Source organism: Doryrhamphus excisus, linkage group LG22, assembly GCF_037039965.1.
Source record: "Doryrhamphus excisus strain RoL-2023G ecotype Guam linkage group LG22, RoL_Dexc_Guam_v1.1, whole genome shotgun sequence".
Lineage (NCBI taxonomy): Eukaryota > Metazoa > Chordata > Actinopteri > Syngnathiformes > Syngnathidae > Doryrhamphus > Doryrhamphus excisus.
The window spans coordinates 8774901-8796194 of record NC_136378.1 but is presented as its reverse complement, the minus strand read 5'-3'; the positions used below and the strand labels follow the sequence as shown (position 1 = coordinate 8796194).

Genomic DNA, 21294 nt, shown 5'->3' with positions numbered 1-21294 from the left:
CACCCCTGTGAATCCGATTATATGTTCATTCGGATTGGCACTTTTCTTTCGGAATGAGGTGTATACAAAGGTTAGATTCTTTCCGAATAAACCTAATGCAATTGGAATATTTGGATCCATGTATACGTGGATATTGACAGTTTGGAGGAGGTGAGGATTAAACTGCCAACCTTCTGGTTTCTGGACGACATTGCTCTACCGCCTGAGCCACCGCCTCCCAATAATTCATCCGACTGACTCACTGACACAAGTAAAAACAGAAAGTGGAAGAATCCAAAATACACAAGAACCTCCAAATGTAAACACGCCAGATTTTGAGTAGTACGAACAAAAAAAAAATGCTTCAAGAGTCAAACCACCATCTCGTGTGATGTCAAAAACTTCAGCATCATAAGCATCTGAAACAAGGTTTTTCAAAATGTGAAGCTGCCTCCCTTGAGAAAAAAAAAACAAATAAAATATTTCTCTGCTAAGATAACTTCAGTTGTGTTTGAAGTCAAAAGAAATGAATTTTTCGTTCCTACAGTGAGTGAGTCAACCGTCTCCGGTCGTCATAAATCATTTTTTTTGCACGAATAGAGAAGGGCAGTGCCCGGCTGTATTATATTTTCTAAGAGTTTTAAGAAGGATTCACTCCAACTTCTCTTATTTTGTAATGCAACCACAGAATAGTACTAGTTATGAGTATACTGCAGGTATGATGATAAGCTACAGATCTGCCAATTAATCATAAAATATCATATTAATGATGATGGGGGTATGTTCTGGAATGGCTGCAACAAATCTTACTGTAGGTGGTACATATTTTTGCACAGCAGCTCATCACCCACCTGGCAACCTACACACACACACAATCTCTCATACACCCACATTGTTATAGATGGTGTATTTTTAGGAGTTTGTTTAGTTGCTGTGAACTTGCAGGTTGCTACTTAGACCTAAACGAGTGGGAGAGTGACGACAGAACGTTTTCACTTAGGGACTTGAGTATTTGGCAGATGTGTGTTATGTGTGTTATGAAGTCCATCCACCAGCCGCCCACGCTTATGTACAGTTCAATAAACAAACAAACAATATTTGCACAGACTTGTAACGTGCGTATATTTTCGCTCTGAGGGACTCACAGAGCAAAAAGAGCCTACAAGGCGACTAGACATGACTCACTACATTTCTCAGCCGGTCTCCCGGTCTGAATGACAGCTCCTTAAGAGGGGCTGCTGGGACATGCAGTTCAGCACACAGGATGCTGAGGTAATGAATATAGATTGAAGGTGGAACAGGATGGAGAGAACGGTGATAAACGGTAATTGAGACAATAAAAGGGGACTTTGTGTGTAAGCCGTGCGTGACTTCCTTGCAGGGATCCAACTCCATGATTCAAACCGCACGCTGAGCATCCAGCGTGTTAGAGAGGAGGATGCCGGCCTTTACACCTGCACAGCCTGCAACCAGCGTGGCTGCGTACACTCCACAGCGACCATCCGCGTCATTGGTGAGACTCACACACACACACACACACAATATGTGACGACAGTATCACCTAGAAACCTACTCACTGCCGACATACCACTTGTGAGGTCTGAATTTTAATCAATCACCTTTCACCCGTCACTGCTGCAGGCGTGCACGTTTCCATGCAATAAAATCAAAGTCACTGACTGCTAGTGCAATTTTGTACGCAAGATGAATAATGCAATAGCTTCATGGCCAAAATCGATTACAGTATATTGATGATTTACTCATTACCGCCTTAAAGATTCAATGCCAAAATGGCAGGAGGAAGGCCGATGGTGTTGATTGTAAACTAGTTACCCCCTAAAGCAGGGGTCTCAAACTCAATTTACCTGGGGGCCACTGGAGCTAGGGTCTGGGCAAGGCTGGGCCGCATCAGGTTTTCCAAAAAAAACGCATTTATTAAAAACAGAAAAATGAATAAACTTTGCTTTGGTTCCGATTTTCTACAATAAAAGCTCTGATAAAACATTCCACTGTTCTCAAATATCTTAATTTTTATTTTTCTACACAAAAATAAGATGAAAAATAAATAAACAAATCAAGAATAAAGAAAATCAATCAGTAATAAATAAATATAATAATAATAATAATAAAACGGCAAATAATAAAAACTTAAGAAACCACATATAGTTGGTGGGTAGACAAATTATTTTTTTCAGATTAAAATGAACAAAGCATTATTAGAGCCCTGTAGACATGACAAAACACGACTATAGTCACATTTATACTCTTTTTATGTACAACATATTGCGCAACTGCAGGGTCTTGAGACACATGCTAACTCGCAAACTAGAGAGCTAGCGACCTAAACGGTAGCCTTCAAGTTATTTCCTTTAAACTTAAATAGCCAAAAACTTACCACTTCCACACGGATAGGGAGGATAACTATTAACAGTTATTTAACCTTTAACATGAACATTAATCAAACGTAATAATTTTTTCTGGGTACATGATACCATACAGCATCCATATCAAACTTGCGCGGGGCGCACTAACATTAAACTTTCATATCAAGGCGGGGGCCTCAAACTAGTGTCCTGCGTGCCACATTTGGCCCGCGGGCCGCGTGTTTGAGACCCCTGCCCTAAAGTCAATGGAATGTCCCATAACATCTGTTGGTGGAGTAAGTCATGATTGATGCACTACACTGCTGATGAGGATGTTATACAACTTAATGTTGGAAAATCCGAACTCCATCAAAGTGGTCACAGGCATCTCGGTGACCTCCTTCACCGGTCTTCTTCCTTCCCGATCAATTACTTTGTGACGATGTCCAGCACTTGGCAGGCCGAGAAAGGTGCCAAAGGTTACTTCCATTTCCTAATTATGGATTTTAACTCGGAGTACTCGGAGTTGCAGTAATACGAATGAACCAATGGCCGTCTATAACCCAAAAACTCCAAAAACGCCTGACCTCACAAATGTTGTGCGGTGTTTTTTTTTAAAAAAAAAATCAGCAGTTAGTTACAAAATGTCCCCGTCTTTAAGTGCTCTCCTTTCTGCCTGTAGGTTCAAGCGACAAGGCAAATGTCGAGATCGTCATCCTCATCGGAACCGGAGTCATCGCTGTTTTCTTCTGGGCTTTACTCATCCTCATATTCTGCAATGTGAAACGGGTCAGAGGTCTTATCACCTTGTGTGTCTGAGTGTCTGTGAGAGAGGCTAAACTCTGACTCACCACAGTTCTGTTCCGTCTAAGTCACCTTCATAATGGAGCTATTTGGGGGGGTGCAATTACGCCATTCACAGTTATTAACCCTCATCACAAGGACGAGCATGATGAGTCCCCATATTGCCGTTTATTATTTTCCTCACTCTGTCACATAATACATCATTACCACAGAAAAAGATCCGGGTCTATGAGAACGACTCAGGCTAACATTTCTCTCAGGGTGCGTTCATTTTTCATTTCCCGCACGGATTACAACTATAAGTCACGTCTCTGTGTCTCTCAGATCAACCCAGCAGACATTAAGACGGGGTATCTGTCAATCATCATGGACCCGGGCGAGGTGCCCATGGATGAGCAGTGCGAATACCTGCCGTATGACTCGTCCCAGTGGGAAATCCCACGAGATCGACTCAGATTAGGTGAGAGACCAGTAAGAAGGGGGACATGCATGGATTATGGCGGGAAGAAACATGAGGGAATACAAAGGCCGGAATAGATGGATGAAACTCAATTAGTTTTCCATTCCCTTGAATTCTTAATGGAAGAGTTTGGATTGCAGACTGCCAAGAAACGTGCTAATGTTTAATATGTTCTCACTCCCTCCACGGTTCTTTAAAAACACCCCAAGGAAAAAGGCATCTGCTCTGGCTGCAACTCATTGGAGCACAATGTTTTCCGAGTGCCGCAATTGAGATTGTAATTTGTTTGGCTGGTCTCCATCGCTGCCAGATGCATTTACATTTTGCTGGAATTACCCCGGTAAATATCAAGGGGTATGAATATTCTACATTTTTGCGTCCCTGAACACAGGAAAGGTTCTAGGTCATGGTGCCTTTGGGAAGGTTATTGAAGCATCAATCTACGCCATCAGCAAGAGCACACATCCGGATCCAGTGGCTGTGAAGATGCTAAAAGGTGGGATTTATCTTTTAATATATACAACTCTACCCTCAGTACTCTAGAGCAGTGTTTTTCAACCTTTTTTGAGCCACAAGACGTTTTTTTTACATTGGAAAACATCACTAAGTCTATAGGAGGAACGAGCTAGGTGTTGCCACACGGACTGTTTTTCTCTTTCCGAATGACTTTTCCGGAAACAATGGTATACATGGAAAGGAATATTCCAATCTCTTGTCTATAATCAACCAGAATAGTCAACGGGGCATGCCCAGTAAAACGTAAACACCAACATCACGTGATACCGACTTCCCCGAGTTGTTCTTTCACTTGTTGGAATAATTCCGTATTGCCAGTTTTTCTTTTGTCCAGTCTAGCACTTTAGTTTGGATCAAAAACAAACTTTCCGTATTAGTCCAGTGCCGATTGCCTCCATTTTTAAAACTGAAGAACGTCTGGATCTGCGTGTTATGACTTCTATCTGAAGCTGAAATTATGACTTCTATCTTTAGATTACAAGTTTTTTCTTGATATTTTGACTTTATTCTTGTAAAAATATTGCATATTTTTCCATTATTGCTGTTGTTTTTAAAATATTTTATGTTGAATTTAAAAGGAAAGCAAAAGCCAGTGTGTTTAATATATAAAATGTTTAGCTTTAGCATAGATTGAGCTAACGTGGATGTTCAACAGCAAGAAGCTAACAAATGTGAGCTAATGGAAACTAGCATCAACGCTAGGGATGTCCGATAATTATCAGTACCGATATCAGTCTAAAAATGTGTTATTATGAAAACCAATACTTCCAAAATACTTTATACAACACAGTTTTTCGTTTGTCCAGTCTTGAAATTTAGTTTGCATCAAAAACAAACTTTCCGTATCAGTCCAGTGCCGATTCCTGGCCTCCATTTTTAAAACTGAAGAACGTCTGGATCTGCGTGTTACGTCATATCTGAGCATGCGATATGATAAATTTAACCAGGAAAGGATCAAATTCAAGCTTGCTAATATTTTATAATTCAACTCGGTACATGTTTTATATAGATATATATTTTCTTTTGACTTATGGACTTATGAATGGCGTATAGAAGGGTTTAGATTCGGTTCCACAGATGGAGCTAATGCACACGAAAGCTGCTTGCCAACCGCCAATAAAGTACAGAAGAAGAAAAACGCACCCTGACAACTTTCCGTTTGAGCGGCTACAAGATACCTCAATCGGATTTAGGGAAAGGAATATTCCACCCCTGTTATTCCCATTATAGATTCATTCGGATTGGCACTAATTTGGCAAATAAACCAAATGCAATTGGAATATTTGGGTCCACGTATACGTGGATATTGACATAATATTTGCAAATGATGATTAATAAATGTTAATTATAAAAAAGTGATATTGGATAATTCCTCACGGCACACCTGACAATTTCTCAAGGCACACTAGTGTGCCGCGGCACAGTGGTTGAAAATCACTGCTCTTGAGCACTGCACGTAAGGAAAGTCAAGCAAACAAATGAAATGTAAAGCTACATCAAGCCTCCAAAGAGTAGTCCAGTGTATTAACGATCATAAAGTTGAGCTAAGTAGAGTTTTATGTGTCTCGTAAAAGAGCAAACATTCCCTAATTGTCTAATAGTGTTCCATTTGTCACCGACGCTGACTTTATTATCTTCAGATGAAGTTTTTGTCAACTATAATGTTTAGTCACTTTTCAAATGTTCAAACATGTACTTGAATGATGGTGGCCCTAAAAGGTCTAATACTGCATCGGTGGGAAGAGACCCAGGTTATAGGTCCAGGCCGTGCAACTGCCCCTTGACCTCAACCCGATTAAACATCTGAACTAGAACAGATGCTGCTTTTCCACTGCGAAAAGCTCAGACACAGAAATCAGCATGATGGAGACTATGGAGTAGAAGAGTACTACATGCAGAGCTGAAGAACAACAACAGGGTCATGGCTGATGGAGTAGGAGACATACTAGTACCAGGAAATAGGGGCGCCCCCCCCGCCCCCACAATCCAAGCAGCTGTTGTCACTACATGGCTATTTGGAATCATAAAGGTAGCAACCAGACTAAAAAACTGAAATGTGGTACCTCATTTTGGTGCAAAATTATCCGAGTTAACGTCAAGTAAGTCTCAGAGGAACACCGCCTGACTCTTTTTGAACTTTCTGAACTTTATCTATAATACGACACACACACACACACACTATCCACAAGAGCAACACTTCATTATCAACCAATCATGGTCACCGAGAGCAAGGGGCATTCGCCAAGAGGAATTCTAAACATCTCAAGCAGAAACACACAGTCTGTGTTTTGTACTGCTGCTGGTTTTACACTGATAATGATGACAGTTTATTTAAATTACTATTATGTTCGACTTGTATTGCATGTCACAAATTTTGGTAAAACATAAAATGCACTGTTTTTGGGGGCCAAAATGTATAGGTTTATCCTTTTAAGATCATTTACACAGGCTGCATGGTGGGGAAGTGGTTTGCACGCAGGCCTTGCAGCTAGGAGACCCGAGTTCAATTCCGCCCTCGGCCATCTCTGTGGGGTTAATTGGCGACTTGTCCATAGGTATGAATGTGAGTGTGAATGGTTGTTTGTCTATATGTGCCCTGTGACTGGCTGGCCACCAGTCCAGCCTGTCGCCCGAAGACAGCTGGGATAGGCTCCAGCATCTGCCGCGATCCTCATGAGGATAAGAAAATGAATTAATTAATTAATGTGTTTTTGGCAAAAATGTGTCGGTTTATCCTTTTAAAATCATTTACACAGGCTGCATGATGTAGAAGTGGTTAGCACACAGGCCTTGCAGCTAGGAGACACGAGTTCAATTCCGCCCTCGGCCATCTCTGTGGGGTTAATTGGCGACTTGTCCATAGGTATGAATGTGAGTGTGAATGGTTGTTTGTCTATATGTGCCCTGTGATTGGCTGGCGACCAGTACAGGGTGTACCCCGCCTGTCGCCCGAAGACAGCTGGGATAGGCTCCAGCATCCCACCCTTAGAGTTTGCATGTTCTCTTCTTTGGCAACTCCAAATTGTCCATAGGTATGAATGTGAGTGTGAATGGTTGTTTGTCTATATTTGCCCTGTGATTGGCTGGCCACCAGTCCAGGGTGTACCCCGCCAGCTGGGATAGGCTCCAGCACCCCCTTGTGCGACCCTCGTGAAGATAAGCAGTAGAAAATGAATGAATGAATGTCCACAGAGGATCGAAGCACTGCAGGTTTTCTTTCCAACCATTTTCTCCAGCAGGTGATTTAATTGACGAGCTTCCCTCAAACCAAAGGAGGGTTAATCATTAAAATCGCCTGCTTTAGTGAGCGTCTGGACAGAAAACCTGTAGTGTCTTGGCCCTTGCGTGACATGAGTTTGACACCCCAGATTAACACAGATTCAATTTGGCACTGGTATCAGCTAAGATGAAAACCCACTCCTACCTGGCAGTACTTGTTTTTCCAAACGTTCAACATCACTGACCTCAATGTTCTTGCGGATGAATGGACAACACTCCAACATCTTGTAGAGTCAACATCTTTCCAGAGTGAAAGTGAGCTGCAAAGCAAAGACCAACATTTGTAAGAAATTGTGTACCTTAGCATCATTTCATGACTTACGTACTTGTTTTTTTTTTTTTGTCTTTCAGAGGGAGCCACAGCCAGCGAGCATAAGGCCTTAATGTCGGAATTGAAGATCCTCATTCACATCGGCAACCATCTGAACGTAGTCAACCTGCTAGGAGCCTGCACCAAACCGAATGGTCAGAATCGATGCACCAAATGAGCCCTGAGAACTGTTTGTGTATCTGTGAACAGATGCTTTGTCCTCAAGGGAACTCTGTTAGATGTCCCTTGGTTACGTCTCAGCCAAATTCCTTTTTAGGGGGAGGTGTTGTTTCTCTGCAGTGCCGTTTACGCTTTAAGCGCAAACAACAGAAAGAACATCAAGGGAACTACTGATTAGAAAAGCAGATGGATTATTTGCATTGTTTTGAAAAGCGAAACAGTAAAAAAAAAAGAGGTTAATGGTTACAATGTGCAATGCATCATTTCTGGATGAACAGGCCCGCTGATGGTGATCGTGGAATACTGCAAGTACGGGAATCTGTCCAACTTCCTGCGAGCAAAAAGAGAGTTCTTCCTCCCATACAGGGTATCAACGCCCCTCCCTGGGGTTTCAATTGCGACTGATGCGTGCGAGTCGGACTGAAATAAATCATGTAATCCATTTCTCCATTTAGGATCGCTCTCCCAAAACTCAAAGTCAGGTAAGACGGATGATCGAAGCCGGCCAAATTGACCAAAGATCTCGCCTCCAGCAACCCCCTTCTTCACCGTCGTCCTCCCCGCTCATGCAAGGCCTCCACACGCAGTCGTCTAACCTATCCAATCAGAACGCAGCTCCGGAGAAACGTGAGTTCTGTTTGGAAGTGTGGGTTATTAACTTGAATGCCGCTTTCATCTTTTTCTTTCTTCTTCAGTGGAGGATTTGTGGAAAACGCCTTTGACCATAGAAGATCTCATTTGCTACAGTTTCCAAGTGGCTCGTGGGATGGAGTTCCTGGCATCTCGAAAGGTTCATTATTAGCACCGCAGCAATTAGTCTGCGATCCGTGGTGATTTGTCTCTGGGGGTCGTCTTCACAGGAAGTGGTTTGCGGCACAGATCATTAGCATGTTGGTAGAATGCATATGAAAATAGTTTTTCTTTTGAACCAATGGATGCCGTCTGAACATACACTAATACGCACTGCAGTCTCGTTTTCACAAGAATAACACAATACTAACATAGTGTATCATATATCTACAAAAATGTTTCGTTTGCAAGGCATCATATTACACATAAACACATAAATTTGACCTTTTTTTAATTTATGAATGACAGCTGCAGTAGTTTATATCAGTATTGGATGTGCTTATCAGTCAGCACTCAAGCAATTTTAAAAGTTCTGACCTTCTAGGTTGTGGTGACTTTGAATGCTTTTTACTTTTGAGGAGAGTTCTTAAAAAAAAATAAAATAAAAAAGAAACCTCAAAGATGAGTTGGTAAAATGTACTCAAGAGAGTTCTTCAAGGTTGCCAGGTCTGTTAGTGTTTTTATTCATGCTTGAACTGTGCTGCTACGGCTGCTATACTGTTGCAGCTGTCATAAACAGAAACACGAGTTTTTGTTTTTTTTTTTGGGGGGGGGGGGCAAACAAGCGTATTGGTAGATTGGAATCATATAAAAATCAGCGAATGCATGCACTGCTTTGCATGTGGAAATCATTCAAATAGAGATTAATAAAAATATACACGCTTTTGCATGAAAACCATAGTTAAAATATTGTATACAATTATTACATCTGTCAATAGCTGCATACAAAACTTTCTAATTATGCTTTTTTTAATTTTATTCGAGCTACCTAGACATGAAATAACACCCATATAGTCACATCTACATTCATATTACCTCAAATAGTAAATATAAGTCAGACAAAATAACCATTTAAAGCAGTTTAGCTTGTATGGAAGCAGAATCGACGGGCAGAATCGACCCTCAACCCTGACTTTGAGGGTACAGCGTTGAGCTTGCCGCCCCCCCGGAAGCCCCGGGGGGCTCGGCTCTGCAGCTCAGAATGAAGAACACAGGCACAAATATATTCATGCAAACTGACTTGGAGTAAGAACGCAGATATTAATGTTATTTTTCATTTGTTCCATTCATTAAGATAAGCTTCCACTGTTGTTTGATCGCCTCGGTTTCATCCCATTTCAACACACCATGCACACTCGCATAACTGGAGCAAATCATTGAAACGGCATGCACTGTTATTGGCATTAATCTGCCAACCACTGTGCAAAGATGCTCTTAACGGATCTTAACGGCGGTATTGCAATGTCGGCCGCGCAGCTGAACATTGAAGTGACGTGAAACTGCCTCGGGGTCACATGGTTGCAACACAGCAATTCATAATACAAAAGACATTTAGCTATAAAATTAATTCAAAGTTAGAATGACACACATTGGAAAAAGCAGGCCGTTGCCAAGGTTACAATGTTAATAAAAAGTTTTTAAAGAAAATGCAATTTTAAGCATTATTTTATGGTAATGGTAATATTTCATTTGAACATGCATCAGATTACAATTGAATGCATCACATAATCAGTTCACAGTTCCACATGTCCAAAAGGAGTAGGAAGAAGCAAAGCTTATTAAATCCTACCCCTCCATCTGGTACTTTTACAATCAGTAACTGTTACATTTGTTCACTTCCTGCTTTCCATAATACAGTTAAAGTTGTTTTTTTCATAATAATGCACCTCGTACCAAAGTAGTTTATACAGTAAAGTCTCGTTATATCGATATCGGTTATAACGAATTACTACTTATTACGATACTATTTTCATTTCCCGGCAAATTTCTAGTCTTTTATGATATAATTAGTTCCATTAGTACGATACACGGTTATTATGATAATCCGGTTACTACGATGCCCTTTTCATCTCCCGCCAGCCAATTTGGTCTGCTTATATCGATACAAAAGCAGCTTAAATCAATCTTTGCTTAAGGATTTCAATACCAAAAAAGAACACGGCGAACGGCTGCTTCCAGTCAACTTTATTTTTCACACTTCCACCACCAGAGTGCAGCACACACAGCAGAAAACACCCGTCCCTCGCGCCTACCCCTCCGGGTGGCAACACCTTCCCTATCGATAGTTCCGGGGTGAATTATGTCCCGGTAACCGGTAATCACTACAGCGTAAGTTTATTTTTATTTACTGTAGTACAAAATGTATTGTAGTACAAAAGCATGCTAGATACGCAATCCATGAACTCAAGGAGAAAATTGCATGCCATATCAAAGATCCGCCCACTTTTAATGCAGTTCGGCGCAGGATCGGATATATGGATAGTCCGGTTATATCGGTATTTTTTCCGACTCCCGAGAATATCGATATAACGAGACTTTACTGTATTATATTTTATAATCAGTACTTCACAGTCGATACACAATTATATAATAAAAATAATAACCTTCCAACCTTTCCTTTGTGCAGTCTGCCTCATATTATCCAACACTATGTAAAAATCCTGAGAGTTCTGCAAACGCATCTCATTTTAATTGCTCAGAGCGAGGGCATCAAACGGAGTTTAACATATCAAACAGTAACAGTCATACTGAACTTTCCAACCAGACTCTTTAAAGTGGCGGCAAAAGCAGCCGCAGAGGCTGGCAGACAAAGTCCAGTCCCACCTATCAGCTAAGTAAAACTAACAGATGATTAAATCCCACGTACTGTTGCACGACTCTTATGTGTTGTTCAGCGATCAGAGGAAAAACACAGCGAGTATATATACACGCGTGCACGTGTCTGCGGCGTTGTGACGCATGTGCGGCCCCCTTGTGTGTATCCACAGTGTATCCACAGAGACCTGGCGGCCCGCAACATTTTGCTGTCAGAGAACAACGTGGTGAAGATCTGCGACTTTGGCCTGGCCCGAGACATATACAAAGACCCCGACTACGTCAGGAAGGGCAACGTACGACGTTTTTTTTGGCTTTGAATATGCTAACGATTGTGGGGGAAGAACTGTTTTATTTCAGTGGTGCAATTTTGTTTTAATGTTTGTGTGTTTTTTAATGCTCTCTCAGGCCCGCCTGCCATTAAAGTGGATGGCTCCGGAGAGTATCTTTGACAAAGTCTACACCAGTCAGAGTGATGTGTGGTCTTTTGGAGTCCTCCTCTGGGAAATCTTTTCACTTGGTAAAACTTTTTTTTTTTTTTTTTATTAACACATCTTGAAAGAAAGTGATGTGACCGTGGTTCAATATCGTCTTTTGCGGATGTGCGTGGGGTCGCGATTGAAGTGTAAATTTCTGTGTCTGCTCAGAGCTATTGGGAATTTATCCTGTGCTGAAGTTCTTTTTTTCAAGGCAGATTAAATCTTCATGCCTAATTTTCCATGCATCAGACTTTGTTCTGTGTTTCTCTTTTGTTCAGGTGCATCGCCGTACCCGGGAGTTCAGATTGATGAGGAGTTTTGCAAACGATTGAAAGATGGAGTCAGAATGAGATCACCGGAAACAGCATCCCCTGAAATGTAAGCATGTCCATACACAGAATTATACACGTATGCCTCAAATATTGAGTGGAAGTACTTTTTCATAAGATGAATGGGTATTTTGAAGCTAGAAATCGTGGAAATTATTCACATTTTTGATCTTATCTCTTTAGCCGCATTTTCCCCAAGTCACTTTTATAGACGTCACACCAAGGAAGCTTATTCTTATTTAAGAACAGCCTTCAGCGTCACATGCATGTCATTTTAAGCATAAATACATAGAAAGGAATCAGTCATGCACATCTCCTCCGATTTCATTCTAGGAATCCACTGGGCCGGAGCCAGTTGGTGCCAGTTGGTGCCAGTTGGTGCCAAAGATTATGTAATTGGCGCGTAGTGGCGCCAAATTAATGTTTGCTCAGTATGTTATTCAGCGCCACAGCGAGCCTCTACGTGCCAATCACATAATCTTTCTTTGGCGTCAACTGGCACCAGCCCAGTTGGTGCCAGTTGGCGCCAAAGATTATGTGACTGGCGCGTAGTGGCGCCGAATTAATGTTCAATCGGTATGTTGCCATGTTGCCATTATTCAACGCCACAGCGAGCCTCTACGTGCCAATCACATCACCTTTGGCGCGAACTGGCACCAACTGGCACCAGCCCAGTTGGTGCCAGTTGGCGGCAACGATTATGTGATCGGCGCATAGTGGCGGCGAATTAATGTTAGCTCGGCATGTTGCCATGTTGCCGTTATTCAGCGCCACAGCGAGCCTCTGCGTGGCAATCACATAATCTTTGGGGCGAACTGGCACCAACTGGCACCAGCCCGTTGGCACCAAAGATTATGTGATTGGCGCGTAGTGGCACCGAATTAATGTTCGATCGGTATGTTGCCATGTTGCCGTTATTCAGCGCCACAGCGAGCCTCTACGTGCCAATCACATCACCTTTGGCGCCAACTGGCACCAGCCCAGTTGGTGCCAGTTGGCGCAAAAGATTATGTGATTGGCGCGTAGTGGCACCAAATTAATGTTCGCTCGGCATGTTGCCATGTTGCCGTTACTCAGCGCCACAGCGAGCCTCTACGTGCCAATCACATCACCTTTGGCGCGAACTGGCACCAACTGGCACCAGCCCAGTTGGTGCCAGTTGGCGCCAAAGATTATGTGATTGGCGCGTAGTGGCACCAAATTAATGTTCGCTCGGCATGTTGCCATGTTGCCGTTACTCAGCGCCACAGCGAGCCTCTGCGTGGCAATCACATAATCTTTGGGGCGAACTGGCACCAACTGGCACCAGCCCGTTGGCGCCAAAGATTATGTGATTGGCGCGTAGTGGCGCCGAATTAATGTTCGATCGGTACGTTGCCATGTTGCCGTTATTCAGCGCCACAGCGAGCCTCTACGTGGCAATCACATAATCTTTGGGGCGAACTGGCACCAACTGGCACCAGCCTAGTTTGCTCGGCATGTTGCCATGTTGCCGTTATTCTGCGCCACAGCGAGCCACATAATCTTTGGGCTGGACTGGCACCAACTGGGCTGCTGCCAGTTGGTGCCAAAGATTATGTGATTGGCGCCGAATTAATGTTCGCTCGGTATGTTGCCATGTTGCCGTGATTCGGCGCCACAGCGAGCCACGACATGCCAATCACATAATCTTTGGCGCCAACTGGCACCAACTGGCACCAGCCCAGTTGGACTCCTAGCATCATTGCCGCAACTTGGCTCGCGCCATTACATTCCAGTGGATTCCAATAGGCGGATTGTTTGCGACATTTGGTTCCACTTGGTGGACACTTTGTGACGATTGCTTGATGCAAGTGGAGTGAAGAAATTTTCATGCCGCCAAACACAATTTTTGCCGCCGTTACGGGCCACCACGAGCCAGTTTGAGCCACTGCACGCCACTAGGCACCTTATTGGCGACACGAGGCGCCACAACAAATTGCATTGGCGCAGCCCAGTGGACTCCGAGCATCAGATTAACATTTGCAATAAAAGTCACCCTAACCCTTCTCTCTTCAATTGCCATTGTTCACAATAAATGCACAATCCAGGTTATTGTCCGATATATGTTCATGATCGAATGAACGATGATGAACGGATGGAATCGGAGTGTGCAGCCAGTCCCAGTACACAACTGGGATGCGTTCAAGGCTGTCGAGCAAAGTGGGAAATCTCAATGCTCGATGAGAAAGCATTATCAGTGAAGCATAAAGACAATGTGGTGGTACATTCTGCTGTTATTTTATTGTTTTTTTTAAATACCTACTGTGTATTTTTAAATATATCGCAACACTGTATTGCCTTTTTCCAATTTATTGTGTTATTTCCAACTCAAAGATACAAATTTAATAAATAAATATGGAGAGAAATACAGTCCAAGATAATAATGGTCACTTTAGGTACTTTTGACACTGTCAGAACTGTAAAACTAAATTATTGACAGCTAAATGAAATAACCTTTATAGTAGTAACAGCTCCCAGTGTGCAGTAGTAAACACCAGACATATTTTTAACACTTTTGAAATGATTATCAATCATAAAAAGCTATATTTTGCACAGTAAGTGTGAGTGAGAATGACAAAAGTGACTCTACTGCCCTCTGCTGGTAGATACGGCATCATGCTGGCCTGCTGGCACGGAGAGCCCAAAGAGAGGCCCACCTTCCCAACCCTGGTTCAAATCCTGGGAGATCTGCTGCAGGACAACAGCCTACCAGTGAGCCCTTAACTGTAAACATCGTAACTCCCAGCTGATGATTGAAAATGAAGAAAACTTCCCTGCCTTCAGGACGGGAAGGACTACATCCCTCTCAACCACTCCCAGAGCTCAGAAGATGATGGATTCTCACAAGGTTCATCCCGCCCTCCATCTGAAGAGGAACTGAGGCTAGCCTGCAACGCTTTGCCAATGAGGTACTCGCAGAACATGTCGTATACTTGCTTTAAAGACGTACTCGTCATCCCACCCATCCCTTATAAACCCTTATATGCTAGGACGTTAAAAAGCCATAGCTTTTCAGTATGTGGAATAAAAAAAAACTTAAAATATATTATGGAAAGCAGGAAGTGAACAAATGTAACAGTTAGTGATTGTAAAAGTACCAGATGGAGGGGTAGGATTTAATAAGCTTTGCTTCTTCCTACTCCTTTTGGACATGTGGAACTGTGAACTGATTATGTGATGCATTCAATTGTAATCTGATGCATGTTCAAATGAAATGGGTGTTCCCCAAGGCTCTGTTCTTGGACCCCTTGTATTTATCATTTCTCTTATCCCCCTTGGTCAGATATTCTACAAGTACAATGTTCATTAACTGTTTTATTTTATTTATTTTAACAACTCTGTACTGTGACCTTGAGTGTCCTGAAAGGCGCCTATAAATAAAATGAAATGTATTATTATTATTATTTGCCCTGTGATTGGCTGGCGACCAGTCCAGGGTGTACCCCGCCTCTCGCTCGAAGACAGCTGGGATAGGCTCCAGCACCCCCCGCGACCCTCGTGAGGAAAAAGCGGTAGAAAATGAATGAATGAATGAATTAACAACTCTATACTGTGACCTTGAGTGTCCTTAAAGGCACCTATAAATAAAATGTATTATTATTATTATTATTTGCCCTGTGATTGGCTGGCGACCAGTCCAGGGTGTACCCCGCCTCTCGCTCGAAGACAGCTGGGATAGGCTCCAGCACCCCCCGCGACCCTCGTGAGGAAAAGCGGTACAAAATGAATGAATAAATTATAATTATTATTATTATTAAAGAATAAACTGTGTACTAATGCTTCGCTAGACTACTTTGCTAGACAACTAATGCTGCTAATCTGCTTCTTTTTATGATAATTTTCATCACAAACTACTAAAATCATGTCTAATTTATGATCAAACCTAGAAATGACTTTTAGTACTGTGAAACACGTGCAGTATTTCTTTCTTGTGCTGAACTTTGAACCCGTCTTTTCAGCAGGTATTACAACTGTGTGCCCTTTGCCGGCTGTGTGACTGTGGGACCCTCAAAGACCTGCCAGCCCAGAGTGAAGACATTTGAAGAGCTGCCCTTAGAGATTTACCCTCAAAAGAACACTCAAGTAAGCACTTTTAAGTTAACATTTGCAATTCTATGACGGGGAGTTGGGGGGGGGGCTATGACTGCAACCAGGAAGCGACACTGCGCTGGTTTCTCTAAGGCTGATCAATGAGTCTGTGGGGATTGGCTCCATCTCACTCATGACCTGAAAAATGAATAAAAAAATGACTAAAAGTGGAAATTGTATGGTAAGATAAATTAAAGTTAAAGCTCAAAAGTTTGGACACCCATGGGTTAGTGTGTCTTTTCGCACTTTCAATTATTGGGCGGTCAACATGGCAAATTTAGGCAATTTTGACAGATTTTTCAGCGCACACAGAATATTGTTTTATGGTTATATAAACATGCGACCCAACAAAAGAAAGATTAGACTCCCGTCTTTCATCAGGAAAAAAAAGCTTGTTTCTACCAGTTTCCGTTCTTTAGTAATCAGCAGTAGAAAATAGGTAACTTTCAGGAAAATATCAGTTCCCGACTAAAACGTTCCCGTTGTTGGAATTGGGCGTTGTGGTTTGTATAAAGGTACATCCTGTATATTAAGTGTATGTCATATCACCCCCCCCCTCCCCACACACCAGGATAACCAGACAGACAGCGGCATGGTTTTAGCCTCGGACACAGAATATTGTGTTTTATGGTTATATAAACATGCGACCTAACAAAAGAAAGATTAGACTCCCGTCTTTCATCAGGAAAAAAAAGCTTGTTTCTACCAGTTTCCGTTCTTTAGTAATCAGCAGTAGAAAATAGGTAACTTTCAGGAAAATATCAGTTCCCAACTAAAAAGTTTCCGTTGTTGGAATTGGGCGTTGTGGTTTGTATAAATGTACATCCTGTATATTAAATGTATGTCATATCACCCCCCCCCCCCCTCGCCACACACCAGGATAGCCAGACAGACAGCGGTATGGTTTTAGCCTCGGACACAGAATATTGTGTTTTATGGTTATATAAACATGCGACCTAACAAAAGAAAGGTTAGAGTCCCGTCTTTCATCAGGAAAAAAAAGCTTGTTTCTACCAGTTTCCGTTCTTTAGTAATCAGCAGTAGAACATAGGTAACTTTCAGGAAAATATCAGTTCCCAACTAAAAAGTTTCCGTTGTTGGAATTGGGCGTTGTGGTTTGTATAAATGTACATCCTGTATATTAAATGTATGTCATATCACCCCCCCCCCCACCCCACACACCAGGATAACCAGACAGACAGCGGCATGGTTTTAGCCTCGGACACAGAATATTGTGTTTTATGGTTATATAAACATGAGACCCAACAAAAGAAAGGTTAGAGTCCCGTCTTTCATCAGGAAAAAAAAGCTTGTTTCTACCAGTTTCCGTTCTTTAGTAATCAGCAGTAGAACATTGGTAACTTTCAGGAAAATATCAGTTCCCAACTAAAAAGTTTCTGTTGTTGGAATTGGGCGTTGTGGTTTGTATAAATGTACATCCTGTATATTAAATGTATGTCATATCACCCCCCCCCCCCCCCCACCCCCACCCTCCCCACACACCAGGATAACCAGACAGACAGCGGCATGGTTTTAGCCTCGGACACAGAATATTGTGTTTTATGGTTATATAAACATGCGACCTAATAAAAGAAAGATTAGACTCCCGTCTTTCATCAGGAAAAAAAGCTTGTTTCTACCAGTTTCCGTTCTTTAGTAATCAGCAGTAGAACATTGGTAACTTTCAGGAAAATATCAGTTCCTGACTAAAAAGTTTCCGTTGTTGGAATTGGGCGTTGTGGTTTGTATAAATGTACATCCTGTATATTAAATGTATGTCATATCACTCCCCCCCCTCCCCACACACCAGGATAACCAGACAGACAGCGGCATGGTTTTAGCCTCGGACACAGAATATTGTGTTCTATGGTTATATAAACATGCGACCTAATAAAAGAAAGATTAGACTCCCGTCTTTCATCAGGAAAAAAAAGCTTGTTTCTACCAGTTTCCGTTCTTTAGTAATCAGCAGTAGAACATTGGTAACTTTCAGGAAAATATCAGTTCCCAACTAAAAAGTTTCCGTTGTTGGAATTGGGCGTTGTGGTTTGTATAAATGTACATCCTGTATATTAAATGTATGTCATATCACTCCCCCCCCCACCCCCACCCTCCCCACACACCAGGCTAACCAGACAGACAGCGGCATGGTTTTAGCCTCGGACACAGAATATTGTGTTTTATGGTTATATAAACATGCGACCTAACAAAAGAAAGGTTAGAGTCCCGTTTTCATCAGGAAAAAAAAAGCTTGTTTCTACCAGTTTCCGTTCTTTAGTAATCAGCTGTAGAACATTGGTAACTTTCAGGAAAATATCAGTTCCCAACTAAAAAGTTTCCGTTGTTGGAATTGGGCGTTGTGGTTTGTATAAATGTACATCCTGTATATTAAATGTATGTCATATCACTCCCCCCCCCCACCCCCACCCTTCCCACACACCAGGATAGCCAGACAGACAGCGGTATGGTTTTAGCCTCGGACACAGAATATTGTGTTTTATGGTTATATAAACATGCGACCTAACAAAAGAAAGGTTAGAGTCCCGTCTTTCATCAGGAAAAAAAAGCTTGTTTCTACCAGTTTCCGTTCTTTAGTAATCAGCAGTAGAACATAGGTAACTTTCAGGAAAATATCAGTTCCCAACTAAAAAGTTTCCGTTGTTGGAATTGGGCGTTGTGGTTTGTATAAATGTACATCCTGTATATTAAATGTATGTCATATCACCCCCCCCCACCTCACACACCAGGATAACCAGACAGACAGCGGCATGGTTTTAGCCTCGGACACAGAATATTGTGTTTTATGGTTATATAAACATGAGACCCAACAAAAGAAAGGTTAGAGTCCCGTCTTTCATCAGGAAAAAAAAGCTTGTTTCTACCAGTTTCCGTTCTTTAGTAATCAGCAGTAGAACATTGGTAACTTTCAGGAAAATATCAGTTCCCAACTAAAAAGTTTCTGTTGTTGGAATTGGGCGTTGTGGTTTGTATAAATGTACATCCTGTATATTAAATGTATGTCATATCACCCCCCCCCCCCCCACCCCCACCCTCCCCACACACCAGGATAACCAGACAGACAGCGGCATGGTTTTAGCCTCGGACACAGAATATTGTGTTTTATGGTTATATAAACATGCGACCTAATAAAAGAAAGATTAGACTCCCGTCTTTCATCAGGAAAAAAAGCTTGTTTCTACCAGTTTCCGTTCTTTAGTAATCAGCAGTAGAACATTGGTAACTTTCAGGAAAATATCAGTTCCTGACTAAAAAGTTTCCGTTGTTGGAATTGGGCGTTGTGGTTTGTATAAATGTACATCCTGTATATTAAATGTATGTCATATCACTCCCCCCCCTCCCCACACACCAGGATAACCAGACAGACAGCGGCATGGTTTTAGCCTCGGACACAGAATATTGTGTTCTATGGTTATATAAACATGCGACCTAATAAAAGAAAGATTAGACTCCCGTCTTTCATCAGGAAAAAAAAAGCTTGTTTCTACCAGTTTCCGTTCTTTAGTAATCAGCAGTAGAACATTGGTAACTTTCAGGAAAATATCAGTTCCCAACTAAAAAGTTTCCGTTGTTGGAATTGGGCGTTGTGGTTTGTATAAATGTACATCCTGTATATTAAATGTATGTCATATCACTCCCCCCCCCCACCCCCACCCTCCCCACACACCAGGCTAACCAGACAGACAGCGGCATGGTTTTAGCCTCGGACACAGAATATTGTGTTTTATGGTTATATAAACATGCGACCTAACAAAAGAAAGGTTAGAGTCCCGTTTTCATCAGGAAAAAAAAAGCTTGTTTCTACCAGTTTCCGTTCTTTAGTAATCAGCTGTAGAACATTGGTAACTTTCAGGAAAATATCAGTTCCCAACTAAAAAGTTTCCGTTGTTGGAATTGGGCGTTGTGGTTTGTATAAATGTACATCCTGTATATTAAATGTATGTCATATCACTCCCCCCCCCCACCCCCACCCTTCCCACACACCAGGATAACCAGACAGACAGCGGCATGGTTTTAGCCTCGGACACAGAATATTGTGTTTTATGGTTATATAAACATGCGACCCAACAAAAGAAAGGTTAGAGTCCCGTCTTTCATCAGGAAAAAAAAGCTTGTTTCTACCAGTTTCCGTTCTTTAGTAATCAGCAGTAGAACATAGGTAACTTTCAGGAAAATATCAGTTCCCAACTAAAAAGTTTCCGTTGTTGGAATTGGGCGTTGTGGTTTGTATAAATGTACATCCTGTATATTAAATGTATGTCATATCACTCCCCCCCCACCCCCACCCTCCCCACACACCAGGATAACCAGACAGACAGCGGCATGGTTTTAGCCTCGGACACAGAATATTGTGTTTTATGGTTATATAAACATGCGACCTAATAAAAGAAAGATTAGACTCCCGTCTTTCATCAGGAAAAAAAAGCTTGTTTCTACCAGTTTCCGTTCTTTAGTAATCAGCAGTAGAAAATAGGTAACTTTCAGGAAAATATCAGTTCCCGACTAAAAAGTTTCCGTTGTTGGAATTGGGTGTTATGGTTTGTATAAATGTACATCCTGTATATTAAATGTATGTCATATCACTACCCCCCCCACCCTCCCCACACACCAGGCTAATCAGACAGACAGCGGCATGGTTTTAGCCTCGGACACAGAATATTGTGTTTTATGGTTATATAAACATGCGACCTAACAAAAGAAAGATTAGACTCCAGTCTTTCATCAGGAAAAAAAAGCTTGTTTCTACCAGTTTCCGTTCTTTAGTAATCAGCAGTAGAACATAGGTAACTTTCAGGAAAATATCAGTTCCCAACTAAAAAGTTTCCGTTGTTGGAATTGGGCGTTGTGGTTTGTATAAATGTACATCCTGTATATTAAATGTATGTCATATCACCCCCCCCCCCACACACACCAGGCTAACCAGACAGACAGCGGCATGGTTTTAGCCTCGGACACAGAATATTGTGTTTTATGGTTATATAAACATGCGACCCAACAAAAGAAAGGTTAGAGTCCCGTCTTT

At 42.0% G+C, this 21294-nt stretch overlaps 1 protein-coding gene and 1 long non-coding RNA gene across 3 annotated transcripts in view; one reads left to right on the top strand and one right to left on the bottom strand.

The window, feature by feature from the left end:
- The window catches only part of LOC131110272 (uncharacterized), a 61760-nt gene that overhangs the window by 39661 nt on the left and 805 nt on the right, over positions 1–21294 (bottom strand). The window contains exons 1-2 of one of the 2 annotated variants that reach the window (XR_013625253.1): positions 7728–8023; positions 7587–7661 (exon numbers count right to left, since the gene is read on the bottom strand). This is a non-coding gene — a long non-coding RNA (uncharacterized LOC131110272). Of the gene's footprint in view, positions 1–7586; positions 7662–7727; positions 8024–21294 lie in introns of those variants that run through there. The other variant, XR_009120865.2, reaches the window with a different exon arrangement.
- Positions 1–21294, top strand: part of flt4 (fms related receptor tyrosine kinase 4) — a 59375-nt gene that overhangs the window by 37286 nt on the left and 795 nt on the right. Inside the window, exons 15-28 of the mRNA XM_058063205.2 lie at positions 1361–1492; positions 3025–3131; positions 3471–3606; positions 3998–4102; positions 7753–7866; positions 8170–8258; positions 8347–8518; positions 8587–8681; positions 11509–11631; positions 11744–11855; positions 12093–12192; positions 14771–14876; positions 14949–15073; positions 16127–16247. Coding sequence (XP_057919188.2) covers positions 1361–1492; positions 3025–3131; positions 3471–3606; positions 3998–4102; positions 7753–7866; positions 8170–8258; positions 8347–8518; positions 8587–8681; positions 11509–11631; positions 11744–11855; positions 12093–12192; positions 14771–14876; positions 14949–15073; positions 16127–16247 — 1637 coding nt within the window. The remainder of the gene's footprint in view (positions 1–1360; positions 1493–3024; positions 3132–3470; positions 3607–3997; positions 4103–7752; positions 7867–8169; positions 8259–8346; positions 8519–8586; positions 8682–11508; positions 11632–11743; positions 11856–12092; positions 12193–14770; positions 14877–14948; positions 15074–16126; positions 16248–21294) is intronic.